We start from the raw sequence: 25,083 nt of genomic DNA on the forward strand, positions 1-25,083 counted from the left end.
TCATAATGGAATGGAATGGAATGGAATTATCATTAAAGGAATGGAATGGAATGGATTTAGTAAGAAAATGAATGGAATGGAATGAAAATTAAAAATCTTGTTTGGATGTTATAAAATAAAGGAATGGAAAGGAATTGAATGTAAGTAACATCGTTTGGAAGTGACATTGGAAGGAATGGAATAGAATCATTTTATAATAACATTACTATTATACCCCTCATTTTAAAGAACATAAAAAACAAGTTATGTATATTTCTATGTTGTAAAGCAATTCACGTATCATATATTTATTCTCAACAAAATAAATATTGTCTAAAAATGCAAACAAATATCTTTTTTTTTTTAAACTTTGATAATGAGTCTTGCCAAAACAAAACAAAATAACATAATCCATTCCAAAACTAAGGTTGGCCAAAAAATCCCACACTTTTTAATTTTTAGACCTAGACATCAGTGTCAATAAGACACATTTGTGCTCATGATCTGGGCAACCAAAGGACATCTCCTTATATGTTGGATTTTCCATCAAAAATTTGTAGGCCTCAGTCTTTGATATTGGATCTAAGTCCAATACGTCCAAAGCTGCATGAACTTCTGCTCTATATGACTTTGAAAAGCACTTTGCCATAACCTCAGTCGCCCTATCAATTGCCATAGATACATTATCAAATGACTGGGAAATTACATTCCCAAGTTCATCATCTTCTGCCAGTCGTCTTTTCTTTCTTTTAGAAGACATTGCATCTTGTGATGACACTCGAGAATGTACAACATTAATTTCTGGTGACCTTTGATCATCTTCGACTTCAAAGTTCTCCAAAGAAGCTTCATTTTGGGATACCAAATTATCAATCTCATCAATAGTGGTCAATGCAGCATACCTAGCACTTTTCTCCTTTGCAGTTTCAACATGATTACCTTTTACTCTATCTTTAGCCCAAAGTTGTGTCATCTAAGAGTAGTTGGCCATAGGTGTTGTCATCCACTTCTTGGTTGCAGGTTTAGACTGTTACAAACAAAGGAAAATGTTAATACAACAAATATATAATTATGTAATACAAAATTAAACTAACAGAAAATGGGAATTTACTGCTATGAGTGGCTCCTAAACTTCTAGTTCAGCTGTCCATATATTTAAAGAATCATTCCATCCAAAACCACTCAATCCATCTTTAAATATGTCATAGCATTCACAAAAATTCTTTTTCAATGTCTTTTGTCAATTTTTCACCTTATCCTTGTTAATCTCCATGTGAAATTTTCGACCAACTCTTTCACTATGTCATCATATACCTTAGAGGTAAAAGTTCCATTAACTCTACCACCTATGATCACTTGATGTAAAAAAGCATCCAATAAAGCATCCACTAATGAACTTAATTTAACCACAAACAAGTAATATTGATAAGGATCCTACATGTTCTAGCATGTTCTCTATTGTCTACCCAAAACTTTTATTAATATAAGCCTCTTCTAGCATACCAAAATTAAATTAAAGCACATGTATTACACAAAAGAATGAACCCTGTTCCAACATACCGAATACAGGGGAATGAAAGGAAAAAAACAAAAACACTACGTGTATCATTTAAAGTAAACAAACTGCACTATGCAGTGGTGGAGTTAGGATTTTAGTTCAGGGGAGCAAGGTTACAAGATAAGATTGAAAACAAAATTAATCTAAAAAATATGAGTTTGCATCGATTAAAAAAAAAAAAAACTATATAATAAAAAAAAAATAATTAATTCATATTAAATAAAAATTAATTGTAGACATTTATCAGTGTATTTATACACAACTCAAGAAATTAATCAATGTACTCAAAATAAACTATGAGATTAACTCTGTTAGGTTCTAAAGTCTTAGGATTTTATGTATTTAGAACTCTAATTTTTATTGTTGGCAAACCATGATCAAAACAATGTGTTTAGAAGTGTTTAAGTCTAGCTCAAAGTTCTGCGTCTATGTAAAGTTGGAATCGAGTTAAAGTAAGAAAGGATTGTGCCTTTCGGCCTAGCTCGATCGATCGAAAGACAAGCTCGATCGATCGAAGCTCAGGCAGAATGTTTTTCTGCAGATTCGTCCAACTCAGCCCTAAGTGTTTTAAAACGTTTTTAGGGTTTCTTATTTGTCCTAAGTATAAAAGGCAAACCCTAGCCATGTTTTAATGTTGCTCATAATTGCGGTTTGTGTAAATCTCTTGTGAGATCTAGAGGAGTTTTCCTTTACACAAACTTAGGGTTTTCAAGGAGAATATTTATCTACACCTTGATGATCAATTCAGTTGCTACCATTGAAGCTTAAAGAAAACACAAGCGGGTGTGATTGTATCTGGTGGTGAATCCAAGAAAGAAGGAGTCCGTGGATTCGAAGCTTGCACGTGGTCGTGTCAGTAAGTTCTACTTGTTGGTAGCAATAAGAAGTCGAGTGTGAGGGCTTGTAAGTCTTATTGTATGAATTTCGATTCTTTCAAGATAGTAGATTCAAGTTTACCTTGAGGATAGCTAGGTCAAATCCTCCCCAGATTTTTACCGGTTTGGTTTCCTAGGTAATCATATCTTATGTTATTTATTTTCCGCTGCTTTGCATGATTTGATCTTTTATATTGTAATAACCTAGACTTGTTTAATTGGACTAAGTAACAACTTGGCTAATTACCTAGGTTTAATCAATTGTTCAAGGGGTCTAAAATCCATCAAGTGGTATCAGAGCGGGTTGTTCTTTTGTTGTTGATCCTTTGATCACTGAGCTGATCCTTGACCCTTGTTGTCATGGAACAGGGACACTCTCTAGTTATTCCTCCTCACTTTGATGGGAATAATTATGCTTACTGGAAAGTAAGGATGAAAGCATTCCTGAAATCCATTGATGAGAGGGTGTGGAACTCCGTTGAATACGGATGGAAGAAGCCCACTACTCCTGTTAGTGAGTGGGAAACTTCTCAAAAAGAAGCAGCTTCATTTAATAGCAAGGCTATGAATGCGATCTTTAACGCTGTTTCTATGGAGGAATTTAAGAGATCTCTAATGTTGAGATCGCTCATATTGCTTGGAATATCCTCCAGACTGTGCATGAAGGCACAAAGGCTGTCAAAATAAATAAATTATAGCAATTGACTTCTAAATTTGAAAGTATTAGGATGTCTGATGATGAATCTTTTGATGAATTTTATGCTAAATTGAATGATATTGTTAATTCTGCTTTTAACTTGGGTGAAATCTATGATCAACCTAAAATTGTTAGGAAGATTCTTAGATCTTTGACTGAAGACTTTAGACCCAAGGTGACAGCCATTACTGAAAGCAATGATGTGGACTCCATCCCTGTTGATGAACTTGTAGGATCTCTTCAATCCTATGAGTTGGATCTACCCAAAACTACCAAATCCAAATCAATGGCTCTTAAGTCAATTGATGATGTTGAATGTGGTGGATTTGATGATTAGCTCTCTGCTACAGAGATTACCTACCTTGACAAGAACTTTAGAAACTTTCTCAGAAATAGTAATAGAAAGGCAAGAGGCACAAACACTGCTGAACCTAGAAATTTTAGGAAGCATGATCCCACTAAGGTTAACAACAATGATAAACCTAGAGAAAGAGTAGGTCAATCTTCCAATAATTCCTTGGGCTCTCAGTGTTTTAGATGTCAAGGGTATGGACACATGAAATCTGAATGTCCAACCTATTTGAAGTCTAAGGGTAAGGCTATGGCTGTAACCCTTAGTGATGGTGAAGTTTTGGATAATGAGTCTGATTGTGATGAGGATGGAAACTTCATTACTTTCACCGCTACTACTGTAGTTGATGAGAGCATATTTGTTGAAGAGAACCCTTCTGATAGGGAACTCTCTGAAGATGCAGATCTTCAAGAGGCCTATAATAAACTTTGCAAAGTTGCTGCAAAGGATGCTATGAATGTTGAACTTGGCCTGAAGAAAATTGAATCTCTTGAGCTTGAAAAGAAAATTTTACTTGTTAAACTATTTAATGCTAATGATCTTTTGAACAATGTGAAAACTGAAAATATGCTTTTACTTGATAAAGTTGAATCTTTGGAACTTGATTTATCTGTTGCTAGATTTGCTAGTTCTAAACTTTATCAAATGCTGAGTGTTCAAAAGTTTTCTTCTGACAAAACTGGATTAGGTTATGTTGAAAGCATCACTGCGTCCGCTCCTCATTCCACAAAGTTTGTTCCTTCATCTTCTTGTTCTGAACCTTCCGTGAGTGAGATAGTGAGTGAAACTGTCAAACCCCCTGTGAGTGAGATTGTTAAACCCTTAGAAGGTTCTTCATCTAGAAAGATTAGGGTTGATTCGAAAGAGTCTAAGTCTAAGAAGCCTACCCTATCTAAGGACAAGACACATGATAAGCATGCATGGGTTTGTCACTTTTGTGGAAAGTCTGGACACATCCGGCCAAATTGCTACAAGCTGCAAGCTGCTAAGAGAGTAAACAAACCAAAAGTACCTGTGCCTAAAGCACTTGATCCTATGGTACTTTTTGGTAATTTGGTAAAGGCTTTAAACCTTAATTCCAATCCTAGAGTTGGTAATCATTCTCATGTGAATAAGAACTCCAATGCTCATAGTGCATCTAAAAGGTTTTGGATGCAAAAGACTCGATCTAACTGAGTCTTTCTGACATGGTCCTTGTGCTTCATTGCTTTACCTTTTGTGACCATTGTTCTTTGGTTTTTTTTTTTTTTTTTTTTTTTTTTTTTTTTTTTTTTTTCTAGGATTTGCATAGCATAACATTCATGCATTTCATTCTAGATGTTTTTTATTTTTAATATATATAAAATAAAAAAATATTAAAAAAAAGGGAAGAAAAAGGAAGCACATTTTGTTTTGTACTATTCTTCTTGGTTTTTGAGAACAAGGTTGGTCAATTTATTTTCACATAACATGTCTTTTGTACCTTGTTTAGCTTTGCTGAGCTTATTTATTACACTTTACTAGTTGAAACTTTGTAGTGCATGTTGTGTGAGAAAGATGTTTATGGCCTTTGATTACTATGTCTTAATCTTGAAGTCACATGTTTTTAAATGTTTGACTTGAACTTTGAAGAGAAAGGCATAAATAACCATCTCACCACTGTTCACTAGCCAATCATGAACACCTTAGTGCATATCATAAGATTTTGTGCTCAAGAAAGTGTAGCACATGCACAAAAAGAACATAAGGTGAAGCCTCGGGTTAAATTGCTTAATTCTTAAAATCAAAATTGGTGTGTACTATTAGGCTTGATGCCAAACTCACATAACTTAAAATTGATATCTATATTATGAGGCATAAATACAAGAAACTTACATGATTGCAAGCTTATGATCTAGGAGATGTGAGAGTTATATGATGTAATTCTTTAGGTGATAGTCTCTTTTAAATTTTTTGTGATGAATTTCGTAGACTTTGTGATTGATTGCTATTCACATATCACCTCACATGTATCTCAAGATTTTGCTAGTTACACACACTACACGAGTTAATCTTTGCTAAACATTGTACATGTTATTGTGTGTGTTTATGGTCTGACCAACTAAGTTTTGCAAATACTTCAAATTTTGTGCAAAATTAATTTGTTGCTGGAAAATTTGTGGAGAATGCAAGAAATTTTGTTTTTTGGGAATTTGGGCTTAAAATTCTTGTTTTGAAAATCATATCATCACATACTCATGCATTTTTGTTCTTAAATTTCAATGTTTTGAGTTAATTCTAAATGTTTTTCAAAAACTGTGTTTTTTCCTCAAAATTTGGTAAGCCTCTACCTATTTCGATCGATCCATTCTGTTTTTTGATCGATCGAAAATTTTTAAATTTGATAGAGAGAGTCTCTGTCTGTTTCGATCGATCGAGGCTGATTTTCGATCAATCGAAACTCGTGAAACAGGTTTTTTAAAAAGACAGATTGGACTTTTCAAAGTCACATTTTCAAATAGTTTTTCAACTTTTCTCTCTCTCCGCGTTGGCTAAAGGCTCCACCATCAATTTTTTGTCGTTTTCCTTCAAGATTTTTGCAAGGTTTTTGTCTTTGGAGGCCGGTAAGTCTCTTTTGCCCTTCCTTTTCCATTTTATTTCATGATTTCATGCATTTTTCATGCATTCTTGTGGCTATTTTCGGCACTTTCAAAATATTGGGGTTTTTGATGATTCGAACCTATTTTGGTGAAATTGATCAATGGGTTTTTGTTCTATGATGCTATAATGATGATTCTTATAGTTTAATTTGATCAATTTTGTGGTTTTTGAAAAATTGGAAATTCTAGGGTTTGAATTTGATCCGAACTGGGGATTTTGTCTAATTGGGTTAAATTGATGAAATTGGCTTATCAAATTGATGTATTTGGTCATTATTTTTGTTATTCTATCATGTGTGATGATCAATTCGTCAATATTTTTCAAATTTATCAAGTGGTTTTCCAAATTTTGGGTTTTTTTTTTTTTTTTTTTTTTTTTTTGTGTTAAAACCTTAATGTTCAAGCCAATTTTGTGAATTTGAACTTTTTGGACTTAATTCACTGCATTAGAACATGCATTATGTCATTTAACTTGTTCATGCATCATATAGATTTTTATTCTATATTTTGTTTTTGTGCTAACTTGCAATCTGCCCTTGGATTTTTTTTTTTTTTTTTTTTTTTTTTTTTTTTTTTTTCTATCTGTGTGTTGGTCCTTATCCTAGCACCATGCCTAGGAAAACTAGAGCCCATAGGACCACTTCCACTTCCTCTGAGTCTCTCACTAGGGTTGAGTTGTTTAGGAATGATAAGTGTAGAGAAGCCTTTGACTCCAAGAACTGTAAGCGTAAGATATGGGTTGAGCGAGCTGTTGTGTTGGATGAGCTTGATCTGGCCATTAGGGCCAATTTTGAGTCTAGAGGTTGGTTGCCTCTCTTAGAGATAGATCATCCACCCCCGACCGCCCTGATTAGAGAGTTCTTCTCAAACCTCTCTTGCCACATCTATGATTCCAACACCCTTATTAGGAGTTGGATATGAGGTGTAGAGTTCACCATTACCCCTCGGGTAGTGGCTGAGGCTCTTGGGGTGCCGGTTGTTCGGGAGACTGACTATCTTTATGATGAGTCACCCTCATTAGATGTTGTCATGTCTTACATCACTGGGTCATCTATCCAGTGGGGTTCTGATCCTCGGATCACGTCCGCTGAGCTTACCGAGACGGCCTATCTCTTCTTTAGGATAGCGTGCCATTCCTTGTGGCCTATCTCTCACTTCCACACCATCCCTTTAGAGCGATGTGTGTTTTTGTATGCCTTTGTTTTTGGAGCGTCTATCAATTTTCCTCACTTGTTCCTTCGTTCTTTGAACGAGGTTCATAGGAGTTCTGCTGTAGGGCATGCGCTAATTCATCCTATTTTCATTCATAGGATTTTGCTCTTCTTAGGTCTAGATGGTTTTCTGTCTGGTGAGCCTGTTCATGTGATTGCTCTCGTAGGTGCCACCTTTCTTCGTCAGAGGGCTGCTCAGTTGAGAGTTGCTCCTTCTCGTCCTAGAGATGCGTCATCTAGTGGTGTTCCCCCTCCTCCCTCTTCTACAGGTGCTGCTGCTGCTGAGACATCAGGTGCTGCTGCTGATGCTGATATTCCTCCATCGACTGTTTCAGATGATTCAGACATTCGTCGCACGTTGGATCATGTCTTGACCGTTCAGGCGGCTCAAGGACAAATTTTGGTGGACGTGCTCGATGAGATCCGGGCCTTGCGTACGGAGTTGGCGCAGTTTAGACCACCTCCCTTTTGATGATGGATATCTTGTTTACCATTTGGCATTCCGTTATAAAAAGGGGGAGTACTTTGTAGAGTTTTTGCTTTCAGGGGGAGTTTATTTGTTTTTGGTTGGAGCTTGTGGAGTTTAGATTGTATCTAGGTGCTTCACTTTGTACTTAACATTTTTAGCTCTTACCTTGTTTTTGATGGGATATTCATGTTAGGGAGAGTTTTATGTTTTTGTTGGTACTTTATATGTTTCTTGTTTCAAACTGCTTATTGATTTATATTTATGAGTTATTCATTGATATATGTCTTTATTTGTGTGTTGTTTGAAATCAAGAAGTTATTTTGTTTACTTGTATTGTTTCCACACATGCGATTATGCATTTTGTTTAGTGTTTCAAGAAATATACAGGTTGATTTAATTGAGCTGCTGTCTACACTTGCAACTGATGGATAGTAGTTAGGATTGAATTTGTTGTGTGAGCATTATTTTGTAAAGGGCTTTTTATTTTGTAAACTTTGAGTTTCTAGTTGTGTTTTGTCACGGATTGCCAAAGGGGGAATTTGTTAAGTTCTAAAGTCTTAGGATTTTATGTATTTAGAACTCTAATTTGTATTGTTGACAAACCATGATCAAAACAATGTGTTTAGAAGTGCTTAAGTCTAGCTCAAAATTGTGTGTCTATGTAAAGTTGGAATTGAGTTACAGCAAGAAAGGATTGTGCCTTTTGGCCTGGCTCGATCGATCAAAAGACAGGCTCGATCGATCGAAGCTCGGGCAGAATGTTTTTCTGCAGATTCGTCCAACTCAGCGCTAAGTGTTTTAAAATGTTTTTAGGGTTTCTTATTTGTCCTAAGTATAAAAGGCAAACCCTAGCCACGTTTTAGTGTTGCTCATAATTGCGGTTTGTGTAAATCTCTTGTGAGATCTAGAGGAGATTTCCTTTACACAAACTTAGGGTTTTCAAGGAGAAGATTTATCTACACCTTGATGATCAATTCAGTTGCTGCCATTGAAGCTTAAAGAAAACATAAGCGGGTGTGCTTGTATCTGGTGGTGAATCCAAGAAAGAAGGAGTCTGTGGATTCGGAGTTTGCATGTGATCGTGTCAGTAAGTTCTACTGGTTGGTAGCAATAAGAAATTGAGCGTGGGGGCTTGTAAGTCTTATTGTATGAACTTTGATTCTTTCAAGATAGTAAATTCAAGTTTACCTTGAGGATAGCTAGGTCAAATCCTCCCTAGGTTTTTACCGGTTTGGTTTCCTGATCTTGTGTTATTTATTTTCCGCTGCTTTGCATGATTTGATCTTTTATATTGTGATAACCTAGACTTGTTTAATTGGACTAAGTAACAACTTGGCTAATTACCTAGGTTTAATCAATTGTTTAAGGGGTCTAAAAACCATCAAACTCAATGAAAAAGTGTAAAAAATATAACAATGTATTTGAAAAGTTGTATAATGACTCGTTGGGCCAATGGCTACGGACCTACTGCTTTAAGCTGAAGAGGTGAGAAAATTTTAAACTTGGTTTGGTAGAAGATTTTTTTAATAATAAAAAAAGACTTAAGAAATGTAGTGGTATGAGAAAAATCAATTTCAATTATTGTGAAAGATCAAGTGTAGTGAGTCAATTTTTATGTATATGTTATCTTATATACAAATTTTTTTAATAGATAATAGATAATATTGTTTTTTTAATAAAAAACATTTCACTTCATCGTTAACTTAAAAATAAGGAAAAACTGCACTATTGGTCCATGAAATTTACTCTGTATGCGCAATTAGTCCCTTAAGTTTTAAAACTGAGTTATATTGGTCATTTTACTAATTATTGTTAATGGTGTTACTTACGTGGCTAACGAAACAATGACTTAACATTTTTTTTAATGATGTACCCTGTTTTTAATTTAAAAATTAAAAACTAAATTTACGCGTGAGGAAAAAAAAAATCATCGGTACCAAGTTAAAAAATTTATTTTCTACCTGTTGTAAAAACCCACAACAAGAGAGAGTTATCAGGCAACCAGTGATCTTTCACTCCCCACACAAACCCATTGCCCACACCCACAGCAACCACACCACCACCACCACCACCACCACCAAAATCAAAAGCGAAAACAAACACTGTAAACCCAACAAACCCACAGTCACCACTAGCCACCATCACCCACTCACCTACCCCCACCGTAAACCCCAACCCAAAATCAACCCACCACTAGCCACCACCGATACAAAACAACCACCAAATCACAAAACCCAGCCAACAAACAACCAATCACAAAACAACCACTAAAACCCAGCCACCAAAGACCACCATGGGCAAGAGGCCGACTAGGCAAATAATTCAAACCAATGAACCCGCTAAATTGGATATCTTCTGCAAAAGGTTCTAGTGATTCATATCTACTTGGTCTTCCTGCATATTTAGTTGATGCAGGTTAGAGTATCTGAGAGTGCCCAAATATCAATGGGCTCTTTTTCAAGTTTAGTTACCATCTTTTTCTTCTCAATCTTGACAATTTGCAATTCATTTTGGTTCCTTTGCACTTGCTGTCTATAGCACTTTATCATGTATTGATGATGTAATCCCTGCTTTTGCACATTGATTTGATTTGAGAGAAGAAAATGAGAAAGAAGAGAGAGAAAAGAGAGTCAAGAGAAAGAAGAATAGAGAGAATAGTGTGAGAGAGAGAAAAGATTTTTTTTTTTTTTTTTGGTAAAAGAGAAAAGATATTTTAACCCTCTCGTTGTGGGTTTTTACAACGGGCAAAAAATAAATTTTTTAATTTGGTACCAGTGATTTTTTTTTTTTCTCACATGTAAATTTAGATTTTAATTTTTTAATTAAAAACATGCCACATCATTAAAAAAAAAAAAGCCAAGTCATTGTTTCGTTAGTCACATAAGTAACACCGTTAATAATAGTTAGTAAAATGACCAACACAACTCAATTTTAAAACTTAAGGGACTAATTGTACTCGCTTCAAACTTGAGGGATCAATTGTGTACACAGGATAAACTTCAGGGACCAATAATGTGATTTCGCCTAAAAATAATGGTACAATAAGTATATGAATTAGTAAGAACCATTTCAACGTGGCCACATTCATCCCATTGCATGTTAACTTTGAACTGACATGTGGTGTGCTCTTTGATTACTGGCATTATAAGTGTTGGACATATATTAGCTTAAACTAAATTCATTAACTTGAGAGGAATATTATCTAACAAAAACCCTCTCGTTAGTCCTTACCCTTGCCTAATGAAAATATGGATGACTTAAAAAACACTCTGTTTCTTGACCAAAAAACAGAGCATATCTCCTAACATGAAAGGCAAATAGCACTATTTGGATAGCCTCCAATGAGTGTAAAATTTGTAAACCAACTAAAACCCTTCCTCTCTTACTCACTAACATGTTATGCTTATATCTTTATAGGGAGACAAACTAATCTAAATATCCAATAGTAAAGGAGTTTTGGTGCCCCTGGCACTATGCTGACCTGACGCTACTTGTGCATCAATGATAGGAATTAAGGACACATGCACAAGTAGAATGCATATAGTTGAGTACGGCTAGTTGAGAAAAAATCAATGAAAGCAATTTAATTGAAACAATTGAAAAACTTTTTAATAGTAAATAAATCAATGAAATCAAAAAAAATTGAAAAACTCACAGTTGGGTATGGCTGGTTGAGATTAGCGGCAACGTGAGAAAGAAGGAGTAGCAAACTACACTCACACAAGCACAAGCAGAATACATATAGTTGAGTACGGCTAGTTGAGAAAAAATCAATGAAAGCAAAACAATTGAAACAATTAAAAAACTTTTTAATAGTAACTAAATCAATGAAATCAAAAACAATTGAAAAACTCATAGTTGGGTATGGCTGGTTGTGATTAGTAGCAGCGTGAGAAAGAAGGAGCGACAAAGAGAGAGCAAAAATATTGGTACGGCTGGTTGAAAATAAAGAGGGCTAAGATTCAAGGGGTAATTTAGGAATTTCAATAAAATTTTCATTAAATCTAAATTCATTCCCTTCTATTCCTCCCAATTTGGAGAAACAAAAATTTGAAATTTTGAGGGCTTAGGAGGGAATGAGTATTCCCTCTTAACTATTCCATTCCCTCCCACCTAAACTCACAAATAAGGGATTGAACTTTTCATTCCCTCCATTAAAACTACCAAACAAGAGGGAGGGAAGAATATTCTAAAAATATTCATTTTATTTCATTCCATTCCATTCCATCCTTCCAAATAGAGCCTTAAAGTTACACCAGGTGTAACTTGAACCTAATCCATATACATTTTTTTTTTTTTTTGGTTATACAACATAAAAGTATCAACTCAAAGAAGTTATACTGTTATAGAAATTAATTATTTTATTTTATTTTATTTAAAAAATATTAAATAAAGTGGGTATAAAAAATATATATTTATAATTTTTATACAAATAAAATTCACATTTTCTATATTTGTAAACAATTCAATAAAGGTGAAAGTCAAAGCACACCCAAATAATAGTAATAATAATACCTCTTTTTTTTTTTTTAAGAATAAATAAACATTAAGGCTGCGTTTGTTTCGTCTGAAAACACTTTCAGGAAATCATTTTACACCCTTGTATGTGTTTGGCAGCTACGGAAAATATGGTCAACGAAAATCAAATACGCTTTTGACCGGAAAATAACCACTTTTGAATCGTAAAATCATTTATGCTTTGATTTTACCTTCAAAGCGTTTTTGGAAAACACACCCGAAGAGAGAGAGTGAGAGCACACACCCGGAGAGAGAGAGTGAGAGCACACACCTGAAGAGAAAGAGAGTGAGAGCACACACCCGAAGATAGAGAGAGAGAGCTAGAAGGAAAAGTGAAAAAGACAACCGATCTCGTCACGGGTATCAGACCCACCCACTGATCTCATCACCGTTGCCTCCTTCAGACCCACCCACCGATCTCGCCGCCGTTGCCTCCTTCAGACCCACCCATCGATCTCGCCGCCATTAGACCCATGTCACTAATCTTGCCTCCGCCGCCTCTAGATCAAACCCATTGTGACCCTCATCGACGAGCGACCCGCCACCTCTAGATCGAACCCAGTCGCCTCTCTCTCTTCCTTCTTCTCTCAATTTAACTTGATTTGATGAATTTTTGGGTTTGGTTTGATATTATATATTTGTTTGGAAGATGAGAAAATGTGTTTTCTATAGTATTTTCAAGAACACAACCAAACAATAAAAAATATTTTTCAAGTATTTTTTAAAATGCCACAAAACACCAGAAAATATTTTACACTTGGAAAAAACATTTTACATTAAACCAAACGCAGCCTAACATGTACCATTGTCCCTAGATAATAGGAAAAAATAAAAACAAAGACTTATTTTTAAGAAATGAAGTTAATAAGTCTGAGTGTCTAACACTTATTGTGGACTTCTTTTTTTTTTTTTTTTTTAAACTTTCCTTTGTCATTTCCCAAGCCAATCACGTGGCTCACACTAGATGAAGCAAAAGTGAAAAGTTGAAACTTGAAAATAATAAAAGATGATAGCAAAGCTAATACTGTACTATATTGCATGTCAGTACGAAATATTCCATCTATTCCGGTCGGAACAGAATGAAATTAATAACATTGCAAAAAACAAGCTAAGTGGATCCTATGGTAGTGATAGAAGCTTAAAAGTCATTCCCAAATACACACTTACACATTGGTTTAGTTACACTCTTTAGGGCACAAATACATGGCCAAATAACATCGACTTCCCTTTGTATGTGCATCACTAAGCGATAATAAATTAGTAACTTTTTTTCATTTCTCATAAAAGTTTCTTAAGGTATTTCTTAAATGAATACCCTTAGGGTATTTGTTAACAAAATCTTATAAAGATTTATGATGTAGAATTTCGACTGACATGTTCCTTTTTTTAAATAAATAAAAAATTCAATTGTTGTAAGAAGGGGATTTGAATCTTGAACATCACTATTAGAAATATCAGAAGGTGTCAGTTGAGTTACAAAACTCTTGACAAAATGTAATTCACACATTTTTTATTTACATGTATAATGTACCTATGTGAGTACTTGTTGGAATAAAAAGTAGATATATTATTTGAATCTTTTTTTTTTTTTTTTGGGCACCAAATAAAGTTATCAATAAAAGTTGACGGAGTTGAGACATGGATTCGATCACACTTTTGAAACTAAGGGCTCGTTTGATAGAGCATCTTAGCAACATGTTTTTAGTTTTTAAACAACATCATATGCATTTCCACACACTTTTCATCCACACGTATTTCAAAAAAATACAAACAACATTACTCAAACTTCTCTACCAAACAGGCCCTAAATTTTTCAATGTAGTAGATCAGCATCATTATATGATCCATTCAATGGTGTTTGTGAGGAGAAGTAGACTCTATGGAACAATGTGTATTCTAGACATCCAAGAATATGAAGGATGGTGGCAAAATAAGAATATCATGGCACCACCACGAATTGGCAGACAATGTAGATATCTCATTTTACAACATGAATTTAACCATGTCTTAAGAGAAAATGGTAATTCCACATCCTAGGGTAAGCTAGTAATTTTTATGTCGCGGAAGCTATAAGAAAACAAACACGTTGCTTTCTGAATGGAAAAAAATAAACTAGACACATTAGCTTCTGAATGAAGGCCTTGAATCCACGAGAGGTCGCTTAAATACATAAGGTGATAGAGTTCTAGAATCCACCAAAGAGAAACAATAGAAAAAAAGTTTGAATTTTGTATTAATCTAAAAAACTAAATTGCCCTAGAGGCTACAATACGTTTAAATAGTAAAAAGAAAAACCTAGGGCGGCTAGGAAAATGCCTAGGAAACGAATTCATGCAAATCACGTAATTAGGTGGCAATATAGTAATTTTTTACCAAAAATAACAAAATTAAGATATTGCGGAAATTGAAACAACTCTCAAAGAAACATTCCAAAATAGACGGGACCTTATTCTGACTTTTAAACTAAAAGTTATTAAGGAAAATATATATTATTAAAAATAGTAAAATCACTGTTTTCGAGACCTTTACAAAGGAATTCGCCTAAATTAGGGCGACTCCCTCTAGTCATGATCAAAAGGTTTTTTTCCCTTCAACTCTCCAAATTTTATGAGCACCACAATAAACCCTTTTATTTTTTATTTTTTAAAAGGCCTATAGTGGCGTTCATGAACACCACTATCGGTTATTTTCAAATGCTACTATAGGTTTGGTGTTTGAAAATGCCACTATAGAGCCCTTAGAATGCGGCTATAGATAAGCCTATAGTAGCATTTTTAGAAAATGCCACTATATAATACCTATAGTGGCGTTTTTTTATGAACGCCACTAAAAAAAATGCCATCATAGTGACATAATCACCATGTTTTGAATTCCACTTTGTATGAAATTATCCAATGCTAGAATTAGGGTTTTACACCTACCACACACATAGTCATCCTATTTCGAATCCAAATCTAGATGAAATAATCGTAATGCTAGAATTCAGATTTTTCACTTTGCATGCACTCACAAACACTTTTTTTAATTTTGAGCAAGATCACATGTCATGTTTACTTTCAAGTTTTAAGACGCAATTGATTGATTACATGTTTGTTTGTATGGATGATGTGATATGACCAATGGCCAACATAGTCTAAAAGACTAGTTTCTTTGAGCAAGGTGGGTGTCTAACCCCTTTTCACCTTGTAACTTATCATTCAAACTTAGATTAAAGGTTCTTAGACTAGTTACTGTCCATGTAGTTTTACATTTTATAGAATGTAACTTAGACAAAACTCATGTAATTCTTATATTGTATTTAGGACCAAGGCCTTGTAAGCTGTAATGTTATTTTCTATTTAATGACAAGTTCAATTATTCAATGAAATGCATTTTTATTTATATAATTTTTTTTTTTCTTTAAACAAAATAAATGGTATCTCCTTGTTAAAACCCTCGATTTAGGAGGGACACCAACAAAACTCCACCTATTCACGCGAGGTTAGCCTAAACAGAAGCCAAATGGGCCACGGGCGCAATCTTGTACAACGATGTGCACAGCATATGAGATGTAACTGTGTGACAAAAGCATAAATCAAGGTCTCAACCACTGTACGTAAAGAGTGGTATCACGAAGGGGTTCATCATCATGAGCATTACAACGAACATTGGACACATTGTTGTGTCAACTATCTTACTGTCTATGATACTAACTTAAGAAAGGAGATTTGATGTGCACTTGGCTTGGGTTGGATAATAGCCATGCAGGGATGAGGAAACCTCATGGCCAAGGAAGTCGCTGAGTGGACCTAAATATTTCATTTAGAAGTGTTGACTGAGAAACTGCTTGAGCTCGTGAATCCTACAAATCATCACCTATAATAATCATGACATCCGTATATAGAAAAAGAAGAACAATACTGTGGTTTGTATTTCGAATTAGCAAGGACAAGACATAGGAGCAGGCCGAATATCCAATCTGTGAGATAGAGGAAATGAACATTGCAAACCAGGCACGTGTTGCTTGCTTAAATCTATATAATGCAAGGCATAGTCATCAAATTAACTTTATTAGGAGGATAAGGAAATGCGTTCTTTACATCCATTTAAAAGAGGGAGAATGACAAGATGCAACAACTATAATGAGATTAGAATGAATAGTATAATGTGTGTGCATGGTGATTGTGTGTACACACAGTATAAATGATTGGAATCAAAAAGTGATTGTGTATGCACACATGCATAATCACTTTTTTTCACTCCTCCAGCCAAACAGACCCTTATTACCTCATGAACAAGGTTGTCAAACTCAGACCGGACTGGGTGGTCCGACCGAGTTAACCAAAAATTGGACTGAAATTCGGGAGTTAACTAGAAACCAGACTAAAATCCGGTTTTTTAAACATAGAGAACCAGATTTATTTGAAATTTGCGGTCCAACCATGCTTGTTAGTTAAGAAAAAATTGGAAAAGTGCGCTTACCAGGTTTAGAACCATGGCACGATCAGAGTTGGAGTTAGAGTCTAACCACTAAACTAAGCTTGCAAGTTGATGCTCAACAATTAAAAAAAAGAAAACACTTGAAGTAAACTTAGTGCAATTTTTTTTTTTAAAAAATTTTATAAAAACAACTGAACACAATTCTTTCTATTGAATTAAATTATCCATCCCTTAAAAGGAATATAAAAAAAATTATAATTAAAATCCTTCAAAGATATTCAACTTTACTTCAAAAATTAATCATAAATTTTAATATTTTCATGGTTATTATTTTATTTTATCTTATTTAATTTGTAAATATATACTTGAAAATTATTAAATTTCCCTCACATATATAGATATATTAGTCAATTTTGCAACTTTTATAAATTTAATATCTATATTTGGGCTTTAATTAATTATTAAAGTAATTATGACGTCATCACGGTTCGACCTTAAAAGCCTTGAACCTCTCCCTTTCTCGGTTCTTTGAACGGTCCAAATCTGAAAACCATGCTCATGAATAGTATGGAATTCATGTAAGGTGGCAAAGGTATTTGTTGGAACATTGATTCTTAGGAGTGTGTCGGTTCGGTTTCGGTCGGTTTTCTAAGTGTTGGCCAACTGAAACCGAAATTTTCGGTTTGTAAAATTCTCAATTGAAACCAACTGAAGTAATTGGAATTCAATCGGTTTCGGTTGGATTAAACAACCAAGCACATGGGTTTTTTCAAAACCCTAACTTTATTTGCACATAAAATTTGAAAAAATAGCATTGATTCAATATTAAACAAACCTAGAATATAAATAAGAGAGAGGAAATTATGGAGAAATTAAAGAGAGAGAGAGGGTCACCGTTAGAATGAAAAGATTAGGCCAGCGTAGGGAGGCTGGCGTGTGGGTGGCATCGAGGAGCGTGCCGTGACCGATGTTGGTGTTAGGAATAGGGCAGCTGAGAAAGAAAGGAGAAATGTTATCAGGGCGAGTCAGTTCTCTAGAGCTGACTTTCCGGCGATTTCTACTCTAGCGGAGGGAATTGATCGCCAGAAGCCGAGAGTCGAACCTTGCATTGTTAGGAACCAGCAAGGCTGGCCGGCATGGCTTGTGGATATCACCGACGACGTCATTAAAGACAGGACTCCTCGTCAGGCCAACACATTTGAGAAGCTCTCTAAGGTTCTTAATCTTTAGAGTGGAGGCTATGAGAAAGAAAGTGTGCTGTGGGTAGGGTTTTTACCTTTTGTTTTTATAGTTAAATTAGATTAAGTTTAATTAGGTTAATTAGATATTTAATTAGTAATTAGTTTAATTATACTTACTTATTGTAAAAATAAAATGAATAAATGGAAAAGGGGAAAGGGCTGGATCTAATAAAAGAAAAAAAGAAAGGCCCAAATGGTTTAAAAAAAAAAAACAATGAAAAGGCCAAACATGTATGGCAGGTCCAAATATGTAGGCCTAATGCCCAAATATTATATATTATAATATGTTTGGTTCGGTTTCGGTCGGTTCGGTGTATTCAAACAAAAAATCAAAACCAAACCGAAAACCGAAAATCGAACCGAAACTTTCGGTTTTTAAAAATTAAAAACTGAAATTTTTGCAACAGTTTGATTGTTTTCGGCTAGTTTTTTCGGTTCATTGGTTTTATGCACACCCCTGTTAATTCTAATATTATAATGAATTTTTAATAAATTAATTTGGCAAATTAAATGAGAAAAAGTGGGAGTTTTATGTGGTTAATGAACCTTAAGTGGCCAGTTAGTGTCTTTGTAAAATAAATTGAATACCACGTTAATAAGGAGAGAGAGCCCTTGTTTAATTTTAAGTCTTCTAAGTTATTGGACTTAATTAAGTGTAGTGCAAGAGAACTGGTCCAAACACATGTGCATGGTAAAGTTTTGGAGGACTCGCCCACTTAGACGTGGCAAAACGGGCGTGTCGGGTTGGATTTGGGTTGGGTCAATCGGGTTGGCAGGTCAAATGAGTCACGGGTCATTTTTAAACGGGTCAATAAGGTTTCGAGTCAGGTCGGGTTGACCCATATTTTTCAAAGTTTTTTATTTTTTATTTATTTTTATTTTTTTATCTCAATTACAAAAACAAATCAATGACAACCTGTTTAGAGAGAATGAATAATCAGTTATGCAAATGAATTGCACTTAATGTCACTTGTTAATATCCTTCCAATTCTAACAGTTTTGACTTTTGAGCATGACAAAAATTATTTATGGTCATAAATTCATAATGTAAAAAGTCTTCAATGTTAATAGTTCACTGTTAAAATGCATATAATTACAAGTTTACAACTTCAAAAAGAGATAAATCTTAAAACAAACAAAAGAAGTAAGTTAGCAAAGTAGCAAGTTATTGGTCTTTTTAAGTGCACATATTTCTGTTGTATTTAAAATAATAGTAAAGTTAGATTACTTCGAAAGATAAACTAAAGAAAAAAAAAAGATTTAAAAATAAACATAAAAAAGTGTGGAATGTCGAATGTGTGAAGACTGAAGAAGGGCAGAGACTGTGAACATGGAGGCGCGAGAGAAGAACTTAGAGAAGTAGAGGAACTCAACTAAACTTTCAGGTTTCACTTTTCAGGTTTGTTTGTATAATTGATTGTATTGTGCATTTTGTGCTTTGGCTTTGGACAATGGAGTGAACCGAGTGAGTGATGGACATGGACTACAGCTAGCAAGCATTGACCATTGAATGAGATTTTTTTTTTTTTTTAATGGTTGTGAGTCGGCCAAGTTGGCCCTTGTGTAGTGACAGTAGTGTTGTGATGCCTTGTCTACTGTCAAGGACAGTGCTCTTCTTATTTTTTTTTTTTTTTGAGAAACAGTGCTCTTCTTATTGGTTATGATAAACATAATATATTATTACTCCCATTAAGCTACCTGCTGACATTTTACCTAAATCCTTTTCGTTCAACTCACCACCCGCATAAACCAACTCAACATAAGTGGGCATAAGTGGGCATAAGTGCAACAAAGGTGGGGATAACCTATTTTATATATAGTCTTATAATGTAATTGTTATTCCTTCATTATAATCAAAACGTCCAGAATTCAAATTTAACATTCTCTATTGTAACTATCAAACTTATAAAATAAAATAATATAATAAATAAATAAATAAATAAATAAACCCTCAATATAGGCCTAAGAATCTAGGTTTAAAGTACACAAGTACAATGCATAATATCGACGTAGAACAACAATACTAAAAAAAGTGAAGTAGATTTGACAAAGAGTCTGGTCCTCGAGCAAGTAGACCTATATTCTAACAATTCATATAGCCTATTTATGTCTTTGCATCAGTCACGTGATTTCCTTATCATGTAGTAGATAATAGATTTAAATTACATAGTTATAACTCTAATATATATGCATCCATTTTGGCAGAGGTTTCTGTGATTATTGCCATTGGACAAATTGATTCAGACATATAAATTACATTACTTCATTCTTCACTTATATGAAATTACAATCTATATATATTTATTTACCTCTATTACTTTTCTTGTTTGATTTCAGTACCTTCCACAGACATGGTTTGCTCCGACAGCTTCTCTGCCTTCTCTCTTTGCTTACCCCATAGAGTTGCGTACAAACCAAGAATTATCATCATAGCTCCAATAACGCTGGAGTAAAAGTAGAAATATGAGAATTGCTATTCCAAATTTGTAACTTTTTATTTTTTTCTATAAAATCTCATTTTTCACTAATCTAGCTCAATAATCCACATACGTATACGTACCCTCCAAAATATAAAGCATCGCCTAAAAGGAATAGACCTGTAATGGCTACAATTACTGTGGCCAATGGTCTAAATGCTGTCATGAAAACTGGCCCTTTTTGTCTTATTGCCAATGTTTGAAGATATACTGTGATTCCAAATATCACAACTCCCTGCAAAGACTATAATTAGGCTTTCGTAAATATGAATAGGAAAATTTGGTGTTAAGTCAAAAGATTACACTATAAATTGGAGCTAGTAGGGTGATGTTCCATGATAACTTCCATGACGAAGCTTTATGATCCAAAATTGCGGTCATGATTGTGGAGAGTATTGTACCCGATAAGCATGTTAAAGATGTAAGTGTGATTGGCGCTGGATACATCTTAATTGTAATGGTCTGCAATAGTTATAGATCTCATCTTAATTACGATTATCTTTATAATTCAACTAACAATTTATAGTATTTTTAATAGATAAAATCTAGGAACCAAATTTAAAATAATTATTAAAAAAATGTCTAATCAACTGGTGCTCATAGGACATTTGTTAATGAACTATTTTAAGTAAATTTTGATACCACTTTTGTGTGAAATATAAAAAACTAAAAAATTAGCTTTTTTTTTTTTTTTTTCCTTCCCCATAAAAAGAGATTCAAAATATTTTCTAAAATGAGTTTATTATCAAACCAAGACATAAATCAGTTTTTAGTGTAAGTGGGAATTGAACTTCAAATATTTTATTCAACCATTAGAGAATTTACTAGTTAAGTACTTAAGCTAACTAAATCTCATAAGTTGTGTAAACTCAAACAAACAATATTAACTAATTATGGAGAGTCCGATTAAGGTATGCCTTAATCATATATTAGTAAATCCCAATTATGGAATACCAAATCCAGGTTTTGTATCCGACAATCCAATTTGCTCGTGCTATTGGTGATAATACAGACGCATAAGTTTTTTTTTTTGTTGTTTTTGAGAAGTGCGCTACCCATCTAGATGGGTGGGAGACACGAATAAGTTTATTTACTGTTTGCCACTACCTGACAAGCAACTTTATTATCACGATTTCTACCCAAAAAAAACTTTATTATCACGAGGACTTTTTTTCCTGTTACTAGTTTATATATGTATATAGAATCGAAGTCTTTGCTGGCATCACAATTTTTCACGTTAGTACAATAAAAATAAAAACATTATAATACCTTAAAATCCTAGCAACCTTACCCCTCTCCCAAGTTAAGAAATATAAAATCACAGTTTTTGCAAACTTTTTCTCTCCAAACCTAAATATCAAATTCAACCCCTTTAATTTCTTTTTATATTTTTGAGGTTTCTATAGAGTTGCAGTTTGTAACAGCAATACAAAAGACGATTTCATTGGCAACGGAAAGTAATTACTTTGTCTCATATTTTTATTTTTTGAATTGATTTTGTATGATTTTTAGATCCTTTTGGATCAATTTTTTTTTTTTTTTTTTTTTTTTTTTTTTTTTTAGGGTCCAATTGGGGAAGGTTCTTTCAAAGGATTACGACGACTGCACTTGGTGTTTGTATAATAATAGTGGGGGGTAAGTGCTATAAATTACTAACCCTTTTAAGTGTATAATCTGTTTCTAAAATTATCTATAATATTTTGTCTTCCGAAAATTTTATCTCTTTAATTTTAGTATATTGTGTTTCTTAAGCTATAGACAGATTTGCTTTGTTTCTTATTTTCAATAATAAATCATTTTATTGCAATACCGGTAATTGTTTGAGAAATTCAATATGTTCATATATCTATAGAATAGAGAATAGTAGAAGCCAATTTTATTACAACTACTTAAATTGAGTTGACTTAATTCCGTACAATTACAAAGTATAGCATGAAAAATAATGGAATTAATTGTTGTAATTTTTATTTTCTTTCCATGTTTTGATTTTCCATGTTTTTATTGTTGATGAGAAATTAAGGCTCAGTTGCACAATATGTATAAATTCTTCAGAAGGCTACTTTAAATAGTAAGTCAATATGTCTCTTACATTTGGGTATTAGTTAGAATTATTTTCAAATGATTGTACCAATAAAAGTGAATGTATATAAATTTTGTTTAATTATCCCGTGCATCGCACGGGTTAACGACTAGTTTAGGTTAAAAGCTAACCGATCTAATCACAATATCACATAATGCACATATTTTATTCCCCCTACATTATCAATTATTTTGAAATATTATTTTTATGATGTGAATGTTATTTATTAAATCTATCAGCTTTAACAGTGAATACAATATATCCAGAGAATTAATTATTCTTATCGAAATTCAAAGACCAACTTGACACTCACCCGAAACTCTAATTAATTTCAGAGCAACTACAATATTTTGTTAGCTAAATAATAAGGATATTATATTTACCTCTTGTCACAGCCAACATATTTTATTGGATACTACCAACCGTAGATGAAAATAATGGCTGAAATTTAGCATTAATTCAACGCTGAAGCCAGAAGATCACCTGTAAGATGAAGAACGCTGACAATGAAATGTATGAAACGCCAAGCATGAGGGAACCTTTTATTGAATCTTTGTCTAAGAATACTTTTGACGAATTGGCAGATTGATGTGAGTGGTGATTATGTAGAGAAATCAAGGCGATACCCTTGTACAGGATCATCAGTGTTGCGCCAGCAAATGCTACAATAGTTCCCAATATCTTGGCTTGAGAACTACGCTTTGAAATCTGTAATTTCTCCATCCTGAATAACAAAATTTAGTTGCTCACGAATCAAGAGATTATTTTGGAATATTTGAAAGCATAAAGAAAAAGGCCTGATATATCAGTGAGAGGGCTATATTCTAGTAACAGGAAATTACCAACTCCTTTACCAAAAAATAGGATTAGGGTTCTTTTGTGTGATAATTATTGGCCTGGGATTGTGGCTTCATAATTTTAAAGGAAAAACTTAGATATACACTAAATGGGGTACAGTACATTAGGGTTACAAAATAAATTCAAACACAAAGTTGAATTGGATTTAATTATTTTTAGAAAATATAATATTGTTTATATTTTTATTAGTCAATGCAACAGTGTTTGAATTTAATTCTGCATAACTAAGTATTGCCTTAACCCTATTTGTTGGATTTTTATAATTTGTATAAAAGTGGGTTATGTCCCAACAAGTCATGCACTGATTTTTTTTTTTTCTTTTTTTCTTGAGAGGAATTTATATATATATATATATTTATTTTATAACAAGCGATAATAGTTTGTAAGCTTCATTTTTAATATTGTTATATTATTTTTTTCACATGTACTTGAATTAATTTGCTCATGCTAAGAGTTTTATAATTCTTAGTGTGTTCATGATATTTAGAATTCAAATTCTCTCTCTGATTATAACTATCTAATTATCATATAAAAAAAATTAAAAATCTGCTTATTGTCTCTCTAAATGCGGCTTCTTTTGTTAAAAGGTTGGGCCTATTTCCATCACTGTCTCTAAGCTCCTGGAGGCTGGAGGTTATTAAAAGACTGAAAGCATGAGATGGATAAGGCCCAATACCAACATATCTCCAATAAGTTAAAAATAAATAAATAATAAATAATAAATAAAAGAATAAAATCCGAAAGAACTACATCTCCATCAAGAATGAGAAATACAAATAAGGAGAAATTATGCTTTATCCATACCTGCACAAAACTGCCAAGATAACGGTAATTGATGGAATTAAGTTGGCCAAGGCAGATGCAAACGCTGGTGAAGTGTGTTCTAGTCCTGCGTAAAATAGTGTCCTCCCTAACACGGCTCTTAATATAAAATTAAAATATAAAAAAAAAGGAATTAAACACAAAATTAATTTTAATTAATGGCCATGACTTTTAAATTTGGTTGGCAGTTTTCTCACCCCAGCAGACCCAAGAAGAAGACATTTCGTAAGATTGGTACACTAATTTTGCTGTCATTTTTCCTGCAAGCAAGAAAATTTTAATTGTTTATTATCTAGAGAAGATACCCTCTCTCCATGCATAAGAAACACAAATACTCATATTGAAATTCGTTTATTTTTTCTATAATTAAATTTCATATGAGATTTACCCCATGATTGAAATAATTAAAATCATTATTATTCTTATTATTTAATAGGGAGCAAGGAAATGATGGCTTCTTTTTCCCAGATGAATTGTGATTCCCCTCCCTCCTCGAGCCATCTGTATATTTTTCTCATCCTTCCGTTATCTCTCTTTCCTCTAATTGATGGTAGCTAGAGACATTATAAATTTTACCACGTAAACCTATAGTGATATACTACTAATAATATAATAAAGAATGTGTATTGCTTCTTCATCAACATAATAAATAAATATTTAAATTACATTTTTTTATCACTAATTTATCAGTTTGTAAAGTTTATATATATAATAAAATTTGTAAAAACTCTACCATTGCTAAATATCATTAAGACATTTATTTATTATGTTTTTAAAATGATTATCACATTCATTGTCATTTTTTTTTTTTTTGAGATAGAAATCTACTCTAGTTTAATTTAAGTGTATATATGAGTTAAATTTCCTTTTAGGGTCCGTTTAGTTGAAAGAGTAGAAAAGTGGAAGGAT

At 33.4% G+C, this 25,083-nt stretch overlaps 2 protein-coding genes across 3 annotated transcripts; both read right to left on the reverse strand.

The window, feature by feature from the left end:
- Nucleotides 1–369: 369 nt before the first annotated feature.
- LOC126721044 (uncharacterized) lies at nt 370–20,381 on the reverse strand. 2 transcript variants are annotated; one of them, XM_050424008.1, is made up of 2 exons: nt 20,247–20,381; nt 370–1,006 (listed from the first exon to the last, which is right to left on the reverse strand). In XM_050424008.1, the coding sequence occupies exon 2, from the start codon at nt 950–952 to the stop codon at nt 431–433; it is 522 nt and encodes a 173-aa protein (XP_050279965.1). In that variant the 5' UTR covers nt 953–1,006; nt 20,247–20,381; the 3' UTR covers nt 370–430. The 2 variants fall into 2 exon arrangements, with proteins under 2 accessions (XP_050279965.1, XP_050279966.1); XM_050424009.1 differs by lacking the exon at nt 20,247–20,381 and adding an exon at nt 11,415–11,870.
- LOC126721663 (WAT1-related protein At5g07050-like) lies at nt 20,000–24,445 on the reverse strand (the record flags this gene model as incomplete). Its single annotated transcript, XM_050424714.1, has 6 exons — nt 20,000–20,381; nt 20,498–20,649; nt 20,718–20,876; nt 22,978–23,218; nt 24,157–24,273; nt 24,372–24,445. Coding segments are annotated over 6 exons (873 nt in total), but the record flags the coding sequence as incomplete, so codon positions are not given.
- Nucleotides 24,446–25,083: the final 638 nt, after the last annotated feature.

The sequence above is a fragment of the Quercus robur genome, chromosome 4 (assembly GCF_932294415.1).
Source record: "Quercus robur chromosome 4, dhQueRobu3.1, whole genome shotgun sequence".
In the NCBI taxonomy this organism is placed as follows: Eukaryota; Viridiplantae; Streptophyta; class Magnoliopsida; order Fagales; family Fagaceae; genus Quercus; species Quercus robur.